General features: G+C 40.6%; 1 protein-coding gene across 2 annotated transcripts in view; it reads left to right on the top strand.

Moving 5' to 3' along the window:
• Window positions 1-10,285, top strand: part of galnt1 (UDP-N-acetyl-alpha-D-galactosamine:polypeptide N-acetylgalactosaminyltransferase 1) — a 55,620-nt gene extending 45,335 nt beyond the window's left edge. For both annotated transcript variants that reach the window (XM_072460193.1, XM_072460192.1), the window contains exons 9-14: window positions 1,922-2,039; window positions 3,350-3,530; window positions 5,568-5,707; window positions 5,838-5,936; window positions 6,679-6,813; window positions 8,561-10,285. In XM_072460193.1, the coding sequence (XP_072316294.1) occupies window positions 1,922-2,039; window positions 3,350-3,530; window positions 5,568-5,707; window positions 5,838-5,936; window positions 6,679-6,813; window positions 8,561-8,707 (820 nt within the window). In that variant the 3' untranslated portion in view covers window positions 8,708-10,285. The remainder of the gene's footprint in view (window positions 1-1,921; window positions 2,040-3,349; window positions 3,531-5,567; window positions 5,708-5,837; window positions 5,937-6,678; window positions 6,814-8,560) is intronic.
• Window positions 10,286-10,485: the final 200 nt, after the last annotated feature.

A 10,485-nucleotide genomic window follows, 5' to 3' on the forward strand; every position in this document is an offset into this window, starting at 1 on the left:
TGAAACAAAAGCTAGCACCAAGTTCAACATCTTCTTTATTTGTCACATGAAGACTGAATAATGTAATTTTCAACAACACAACACAAAATAATACTAGTTTATTATGTATACTGTATATTACCATGTGGTCTTGAACTTGTTCACATGAAGATCAACTAATTTCAGCTAGTTTTGGTATCAGTTAGTATCTTTTTTCACAAATGCTGATATAAAATGCCTTTATAATGTAACTGAGGCCATCATCGCATTATTCTCAAAATATTGTAATAATGCAGTAATCTAGCCGTATTTCATGTGAACAAACTGGACGCCTTTGAAGCCCTTATACACTTTGTTATGCTGCCATCTGAAACGTCTTTACCACTGAGTAACTATAGATCTGGTGTTTTAATCTAAACTTGTGTTGTATTCATGCAGGGACAATGTAACGCCCACACCAAAATGCACACGCACACAAATCCGTACGGCGAACCCAGTTGTTACGAGCGCACCTACTGTGTAATTTACAGCTCTGAGGTCACCGACACAGATTTCTGTTTATGGCTATTGAGCGAAGGAGACTCTGGTGTAAATCTTTCAGACAACAGGCTTTAGCTTCAAAGGGCTTCCGGGTTGTGTCGCTGTGTGGTTATTTTTGGCACAGATGACGCATGACTTTTCTTACAACTCTCGAGCTACTTCGGTTTATTCTACATAAATCTACCTTTCATTTCATCGATTACAGGCATTTTTCAATTCCCCCAAAAATATAGTTATGGCACTTGTTTATGGAGATTTCTATGTGCTGTAATAATGTACTTTTATTTAATTTTGAATACAGCAAAACGCATGATCTTTTTAAAATCTCACTGGACTGAAATGAATGAAGACTATGTTGTTGTTGTTGTTGTTGTTGTTGTTGTTGTTGTTTGTTACTGCTTGCTTTGCACCTTTTGCATGTATTTTGACAGATGATTTTGTGCTAGATTTAGTACAAAGTTAGTCTGATTTCCTAATGTTCTTTTAAACTGTTCTGTTCTAATCACTCACTGGTTTAAAATGTGAATTAAGATTGGGTTTTCAAAGTCAGAAATACATGATAATTACACACAAATGGCCCGCACGTGCACATTTATCAAAGTAATCGCTTATATAATTTGCTCGTGAATGTAATTGGAGGCCCTTTTAGTGAAGTAGCCCTCTGCCCCGAAAAGGTTGATGACCCCTGATTTCGATTGTCCCAGAATGTTGTCTTGTCAGTAATCATCGCTTTGAGAATCGTCCACATTCTCACTGTTATAATTAGAAACTAGTTCCAGATAAACAGTCTACTATTTGTTCTGCTCTCGGGACATGTTTGATCAGTGTTTGACTGTTTGCACATTATTGCTTTTCAAACACACTAGAAAATCTCAGCGTTACGAGGTGCTGAGGAAAAACAAAAACTGCAAAAACTGCTGAAAGGAGGAATTAGCACAAAGCTGATCAGAAAGAAAAAATAAAACTCAAGGTTACTGTATGTAACATAGACTGAAGCAGCTGAATTAAACACCATAAGATGTTTTTGGGTTCCTTTTGACATGAAATATGGAAAAACAGACATTTTAGCTGTTTTACTTTAGTCAGAAATAGCAAAGAAATTTAATTAAATGTTGCAAACTTTATGGAAAATGAAACAAGGTGGTTATTGAGGGCCCTAAAAGCATAAAACCAATAATGCATTTAATGGCATAAAAATGTACCCTTTAAAGTTTAATGGCCGGTAATAAATTGTTTCATCCCCAGTTTTTGTTTTTACATTAACCGTCTAGTCTTTTAACAACCATTTGAATATTTATCTGGTTATTTATTCATCTTACAAGATATAACTCCAGAAAATTCTGAATTCAATTGAAGAGCTTGAGTGCCTGTTCTGACTCGTAGTTTTGCTTTGCGTTGGTAGGACTCCCACGATGGCGGGGGGCTTGTTTTCCATCGACAGAGACTACTTCCAGGAGATTGGCACTTACGACGCGGGCATGGACATCTGGGGAGGGGAAAACCTGGAGATCTCGTTCAGAGTGAGTGTTGTTAAACTGACAAGAGTGTGCTTCTTCATAGACCTCGAGTGTTCTCTCCTTTCCCCCCTTCGCTATCTCTCCGTCGCTCTCTCACACCATCAACACTTTGACTGTCTTTGACTAATGCCTTTCCGGACGTCATCCTCGCCGATGCTCGCTCAAACGCGTCCGGGCCGTCACAACACCGACAAGCATCTTCTCCCCGCAGACGTCATCGATCAATATACAATGATCCGTTTACAGCCAGATTTCAGGGATTATGTTGTGCTACGCTTTCTGCGCACCATGAGCCGCACAGCGTGTAAACCGTTTAACATCCTTAGCGCATTCCTGGACTTGTGCTTTGTTTCGTTTAGATTACATTGCGAAGGTTGTTTTGAGGACATGCAAAGTTTGAATGGCGAGTTTAGTGTTTACGGTGAAAAAAGTGACCAAAAAGCAGATTTAAAAAATGTAAATTCAAAAATGTGTGTTTTGGATGGTGATATTTCTGCACTTCTGTTACCGTATATTTGGGACTATAAGTCGCACCAGCCAAAAAATGCATAATAGAGAAGAAGAAAAACATATATAAGTCGCACTGGAGTATGAAATGCAGTTGCAAGTGTGAAAATAACAAATAATATCACATACAAGTCGCTCCGGAGTATAAGTATATAAGTATAAATAAAAGTATAAGTCGCACGCCGGCCAAAACTATGAAAAAAGGTGCGACTTATATTCCGGAAAATGTATTAATTCATTCATTAATTCATTTCACATTTGTCTGATGATTAAACCTCAACTAATACATTTAAAGATATGTTTTAACATGTTTATTTTGGATGTACATAATATCGAGATCAAGTTTGACCATAATTAGCATTGTTTTAGCTTCTTACAAGCTACTTCACTTCACACGCAGCCTATGCAGTCCGAGGAGGTACTATTCTGTCTCTTCTCTGGCTCTGTGCAGTACATACGTGTCAATAAAAGTACCAGTACTTCTGTATTTTTGCCGCATTTGGAGAAGAGAGAGCGACGGATGAGAATATAACTGCAACGTCTAAACTATTTTTTCATGCTGGTGGCAATATAAACGCTGACATGTTCTCACCGAATGTTCACCTGAAATAAATAAGGAAAAGTGAAACAAAAGCATGTGCACGGGCCGGGCGTCGTCTGAGCCTGCACCTTTGTAAATGTCTCTACATTACTTGAAGTTGAAGTGACCAAAGTCGTTTAAAAATCCTGTACAATCGCTATAATGTAGGGCCAAAAATACAGTTGTAACGCTGTATTTTCTGAATTCTGAGTCTTCTCGGTCGCAGATCTGGCAGTGCGGCGGGACACTGGAGATCGTCACCTGCTCCCATGTGGGACACGTTTTCAGAAAAGCCACGCCGTACACATTTCCTGGAGGAACGGGGCAAATCATCAACAAAAACAACAGGCGTCTGGCCGAAGTCTGGATGGACGAATTCAAAAACTTCTTCTACATCATATCTCCTGGTGAGTGGGATACATTTAGACCGGGGTGAACTAGATTCTCATTCGAACAGATGTCAGTCATGAAGAACATGATATACTGTAAATACTGGGTCAAAGTGATAGTATTATGTGTCTCACTGCAGTGTCGAAATAGATATTGGGTGTGTTCCTTTTATCGAAATTGAGTTTTGAAGTTGTAGTTTGCTGGTCTTTATCAAATACTTGTCTGTGTTCATCCACCTATATTGTACTGTATGTCATGAAAGGAAACGCAATAGTCATGATCTTTGTGGAAATAGTGGAACAGTTGTCAGTGCCTCGTGTCCAGCTGGTGTCGGGCGTGTCCCGTCTCAGCCCTGATGTCACTGAACACAGCAACAGTAAATGTGTTGAACATGCGGAGAGCGTGCCACCTGCTCGTCCACATAAAAACGCTATTGCTTTGCGTTTCACAGTATGGCGTTAAATGTGTCTTCATTTGGTTTTTAGTGCGTTTTTACTGTGAGCTTCTCCGCAGATCTGACCTGCAGCTTGGCCTGGTCACCTGCCATGCTGATCCACTGCAAATAGTGCGTCTTTAAAAGGTTATGAATGAATGCAACCTTAGAATGCACAGTAAATATCGCAAAAGTATCGATATTGAACTATTGGCTAACGCAATAATCGGTATGGCTCCATCCGACAGAAATGTTTTTAAAGTCAAAATGTTGAAAAGGGCTGATGTCTTTCATGATTTTACTTTTTCAATCTAAATTAGCCTCGATTTAGTCTCGGTTTTGTCGCTGTTAAGTTTTTATTCGGACAGAGTTTGAGCGGTTGACGGTTTTGAAACAGTGGTGAAGCAATAGATGCAAGTAATAAAAAAACTATATTGAGAAAAAGTTAAACAGGAAAAAACAAATTCCACCTATATCTAAATCTTGACCGTTGCAAGATTTGAAGGTTTTGTCTCTTGTCATTGATAAAAGCAAAACGACACACACTGACGGAGCCTTAAATCACGTATGTGTGCTTGTGCGTGTGTGTGTGTGCGTGTGCGTGTGCGTGTGTGCGTGTGCGTGTGTGCGTTAAGTGTCCGTAGCGTTTGGAGGTTAATGCGTGTTAAAGTGATCCATTAACCGCGTGGCAGATATGACGTGACGTAGAGACCAACGGCGCACGACGGGGAGCCCCCAGTAATTTCACGCTACGGGGGAGTCTTCAGCCTGCTCGCTCCGACAACAACGACACAGACGGAGAGCTAAACGGTTTCAAAATATTTACAACCGAACGCTACAAAAAGTCTGGAGCGCAGTCAAAATGCTCAGATCCACAGCTCGTGTTCAAAGGGGATCTTTTCACCGCTTAAAGGTGCACTATGTCAGGGTTTGCCGCCTACGAGTCTCCGCTGTCATGTTGTCGCTATGCCTGGACTGTCCCGCAGTGTGGCATTAAACTTAGAGGTCAGATCTGTGAAAAGGCGAGCGCACGCACACAAAGAAGATTTTTTTTAAAAGACCTGTTTTCAATGCTTTTCTTAGCGATGAAGAAATGAACAAATGCAGTATGGTTTCGTTTAATGCCGTGCTGTGAAACATTTATGGCAAAACGATAACATTCTATCGAGACGCTTTAGTTTTAACCTATCGTATTTTCTGGACTATAAGTCGCACCAGCCAAAAAATGCATAATAGAGAAGAAAAAAAAACATATATAAGTCGCACTGGAGTGTGAAATGCGGTTGCAAATGTGAAAATAACAAATAATATCACATACAAGTCACTCCGGAGTATAAGTATATAAGTATAAGTCGCACCACGGCCAAAACTATGACAAAATTTGCAACTTATAGTCCAGAAAATACGGTAATTGCCTGTTAAACCTTCTTTTTTTGTCGGCAGATGACATTTTGTGATAATAATGCAGAACAGAGGGCTTTTTCCTCGGTTAAACAAAGCGGAACATCTTCAGCTTGTGGTTTTGATCTCATGCACTTGGAGTTTAGGATGAGGATGAGAAATGTGCTTGGATACTGTGTTTGTGTGGACGGGAAACGCTCACGCTGTCCATGTGTGTCAGGTGTGACCAAAGTGGACTACGGTGACATCACGTCTCGCAGCGCCCTGAGACAGAAGCTTCAATGTAAACCTTTCAGCTGGTACTTGGAGAACGTCTACCCGGACTCTCAGATCCCCAGACACTACTACTCCCTGGGAGAGGTGCGCCGCCCCCACACTCACCCACTCACCTAAACATTACACAAACTCGACTGAGATTTACACGCTTTCAAGAGCCCGGCTTTGTCTAATGTTTAAAGATCGCTTTGGTCTGTGTTTTTGTTCCGCGCAGATCCGTAACGTGGAGACAAACCAGTGCCTCGACAACATGGCCCGCAAGGAGAACGAGAAAGTGGGCATTTTTAACTGCCACGGCATGGGGGGCAACCAGGTACAGTCAAACTAAGCATTTTAGAAGGTGGTTTGTAACATCTTCGCTCTCTTTAAAAGGCACGTATTATGCAAAAATGTGTGTTATGACATCATTACCTCGTCAAAAACGTAATTAGCTTCATTCACACTTGTTTGATGAATCATGTTTAGTAAAGTCGTCTCTCTTCTGAGCCTCGGACACACACAAAAGAAAATGTCCACAATATATTAGCATAATTTCAGTATTCATATGTTAACAAAATGATTTGACGTTTCTCGCTCGAAAGGGAGTGAGAAGAAGAAGTAAAATGAATTAATACATGTGAATGCCATGCTACAAAATGTCAGCATATACTGTACATTACCATAGTTAAATTGAATTACATTACATTTATTTATTCATATTTTTGATTATTCTTTGTTTCAATATTTCTAAATAATACCATGTTGTTTTTGATGTCTGCTCTTACTTACAACCTATTTCTCTGTCATCACAAGTTACAGAACATAACATTGACTTTGCTCTGCCTTATACTGCTAAATCTTATATTTAAGTTTATATTTGGCCATATGCAACACACATACTTCTCCTGATAGTCCTCACATTTGTGCCGCTCTAGTTTCTTCTGTGTTAATGACTGTTGATAGTAAACGTCACATATACAGTAATTACACTATCATAACGTACTTTTTACCGCGTCGTCCTCTGAAAGCCAGTCACGCCACCAGAATATTCTCATGTCCTGCTCGTTTCCGCCCAGGTGTTTTCTTACACGGCAAACAAAGAGATCCGAACAGACGACCTGTGTCTGGACGTGTCCAAGCTCAACGGGCCCGTCATGATGCTCAAGTGTCATCACCTGAAGGGGAACCAGCTCTGGGAGTACGACTCTGTGGTGAGCACCGCTTACATCACATATGTGGAGATTTAGACCTTTCAGGTGGTCAAATGAAACTGATCTGTGTGGCCCTCCAATCTGCTTTACATATAGACTGAAATATTCTAGTGTAGATTATTTATTATATTAAAATTGTATATTTCAGAATCATGCAGCCGATCAGCAGAAGAAATAAATAGCAAAAACAAAAAGCTTAAATGAAATATCAGTGTCACAGTATAGAATGAGAAGAATAAAATACTATGAATATGTCTAAACCCGTCCGGTAAAAACAGAATAAATTTACATTTAAAAAACGCAATCCCCTCTCAACATATGCACATATTTACATGTTCCATAGTCGTCTTAAACGCTCATGAAAAAGTCTTAGGAATTTGGAATATTAAGGCTCAGCTTATAAATAATCAGCTTCATATTATCGCTATAATATTAATATAATATGATTTTAATATTGCAGTAAGAAGGCAAGTACTTTAAAAGAAACATTTGACATATTTGGTAATGTCATGGCCTATTTATCTTTTTATTTATTTCACTTTTTATATTCTATCCACTTTAATTCTATAGCACAAACAAAAGCTGCTTCTAAAGTGCAAAGTGACATAAAATCAACGAGTTCACACAGTTAGTAAAAGCATCAAATAGAATCAAAATGTAAGAGGATAAATGATGCTAAAATGATGATTACATTTTCATACTTCTTAAAATGTTTCAGAAGGTCATGAAAAAGTCATGGAGGATTATTGTGACAAACATTTCCAGCTCTGTCTCAACACGTCCTGTGCATGTTTCTTAACCAAAAATGAAAACAAATGTAGGAGACATCATGCTGCTCTGAGCGTAAACACATATTTTTTCTGTCATTTCAGTTTAATGACTTACAATTTACTGTGAAATTGCCTTGTTGACACGTTGCAAAACCCCAGCCACATAATGCTCCGCGCTAAACGATCTTACCCAACATGTAATAAAAATTGTCAGGAATTCCGAACAGGAAACAGAGCATATACTGTTTTGTAGCTGGAACCAGAGCTTTTGTCACGTCCAACAACCACAGATTGGAAAAGGTTTGTAATATTGTGGTTATTGCTCGTAATCAGCATCAGGGGGGTTTATTTCCAATGAACAGGATTCGAAATTAGGAACTTGCCTTGGCGTTAAGGTGCAACATACAACAATGAATTATAATAGTTGCAAAATATATCAACAAGGGCATAAAATGTTGAATTTACAAATAAAATAAAATAGACTGAATATATACACAATTTACAGTTGATCAGAGCATTGCAAAAATGAGCAGTGCAGTGTTGGTTTGATAGTTACCTTCGTCCCAGAGCCCTGGAGACTACAGGTCCTGCAGAGATGGAAGTGTTTTAACATAAAAAACAACAATTACAACCTCTGATACTAAGACTGCTTCACACACAAACCACTTCAAAGCAGAAATTGTCCAATACGGGATGTTAAAGCCGATATTGTCTCGCTTTTGTTGCAATAACCTAAATATTTCTTGATGCCAATATTAAAGACCACAAATGTATGTTAACTTATAGTAAAGTTCTCAAATTAACTTTTCACTTTTGTATAAATAGCACTTATTCCTACACTTTTAATGGTCCATTCATTTGAACCTTCAGCAAAGACATTTACTGGGACGATTCATCGCACTGTTGTCACCAGGATAATCTAACAAATCAATACAAAAAGGCTCTAATACGCTCGATCTCCTCCTCCTCCTCCGCAGAAGCTGACCCTGGTGCACGTCAACAGTAACCAGTGTCTGGACAAGGCGAGCGAGGAGGACAGCCAGGTGCCCAGCGTCAGAGACTGTTCGCACTCGCGCTCCCAACAGTGGCTGCTGCGCAACGTCACGTTACCTGAAGTCTTCTGACCGCGCCCACCAAGCAAAGCGCCGTCACACAAACTGCAGCCCGTGGCAACACATTTTATACGAATGGGCTAACGTGAGGGGGGGGAATAAATAAAACAGGGGGGAACTAAAGATGGACGACTGGATGGTACTACCTCTGAGGCGGATCAGAGGAGCGCATTTGACCCTCCTCGCTACAGGCAAAGACTCCCACCTCGGAGACGGCCGACGCTCCATTTTGTTTGCAAGAAAGTGAAACTTTTGTCGGAGGGATTTGGGGAGGCGGTTCTGCACTCATGGCTTCCTCGGACACAGCAACGTCCGCCCCTTAACTCATCACTTTAACGTTTACCGACTGCCTCGAAAGATCGGCCGTGTACTTATATTTGTGTGAGCGAGTGCCCTGGACGAATGTGCGTTTTTGAGAAGAGTTTTTCTTTTTTAATTTAATTTTTTTTTACGGTTTGAAAATAACTCCAATGAAGAGGGGTTGTTGTGTGTCCTATGCGTGAAAGCCCCGCCCACTGTTCCGTATATTTTACTGAAGAGTTTGTCTCCCCCTGGTGTCCGTCTGCGGCGCATCCGTGTGTTTCCTACTCAAAGACAGCTCAAAGACACTGCGGATCAAAAGTATCATGTGAACCGAGCGGCAGAAATTGAATCATGTTTGTGATTTCTGAAAGTTCAATATCCCATTTTCCATTGTCTGTCTCAGTCCGGTGTGACAGATCAGTAACTAGTCTGTGTCTATGTTGTCTTTAATCATGTTTTAACAGAGCTAACGCACGAGGGGGACCGGGCACGTCTAACTCAAGCCTAACCCCGTGTTAAACTACAGGGGAGACTTCCTCTAGGCAATACATAGACTTGTACTCATCTTAGAATCTGAACAGGCAAAGGCGTATTTATGTCATATCTTTGTCCACTTGGATGATGTTCCCGTTCAAGGGCTCTTCCTCCCGACTCGTCTGAACCACAGAGCTGTCAGTCTTGAGTTGAACAGAACAAACCGCTGTGCCCTCAGAGGAGCTGCACTGAAGCTGCTTCAATCACACAGACTGGACTCTAATGAGGACATATCCAGACTGAAGGCAGAAGACTAGTGTCATATCAGAGGTGAACATTATGTGCAGAGGTAGAGCCTGAGCTGCAGATTAGAGCACAGCAGTAGACTGACATATCTGAGTCCAAATGCAGACATCTCTCTCAGCAAACCTGCAGTATTTAAATGATCATGTTGAATCATATCTCAGTGAGATGAACCGTTGAATATTGTGTCCATGTTTTAAATACCATGCTTCCTATTTCTGTGGACCTTAGTGCCTCTGCGAGTCGAGGCAGAGATTAAAGGGTTCAACCATTTCAGCTTCCTCCAATGGAGGAAGGGTTTACATGTTTTGGTTCATCTTAGTTTGTGGGCGTTTGAGCCGGAGGAGCTGTCAGCTGATGTTACTGTCTGTGTGAATGAGACTGATCAAAGCAAGTGTATCATGTTCTGCAGTTTGAGGGTTAAGTAAACTGACATGTCCAGGCTTCCACACTCAGCTGATCCAAATGTAGAAAATAAAGTGAAACGTTTACAGACAATAACAAAGAAAATGTGGCTCCTGTCATTTTTATCTGCACACACAGACCCACAGACCCTGCTGCTGTTCAGTGTGAGGCTGCAGAGGCTGAAGGGGACATGAAGGACACGCTCTCTCAGAGGAGCACTCTGCAGTTTCCACCTCCTACAAAGGTCGGGCGAAGGCAACTCAAGGACAAACCAGAGCAATGTGTGTTACTGAATAACTGTTCTG

This window comes from Eucyclogobius newberryi, unplaced genomic scaffold (genome assembly GCF_026437365.1).
Source record: "Eucyclogobius newberryi isolate DKJ021-1_F unplaced genomic scaffold, fEucNew1.0.hap1 SCAF_3, whole genome shotgun sequence".
In the NCBI taxonomy this organism is placed as follows: Eukaryota; Metazoa; Chordata; class Actinopteri; order Gobiiformes; family Gobiidae; genus Eucyclogobius; species Eucyclogobius newberryi.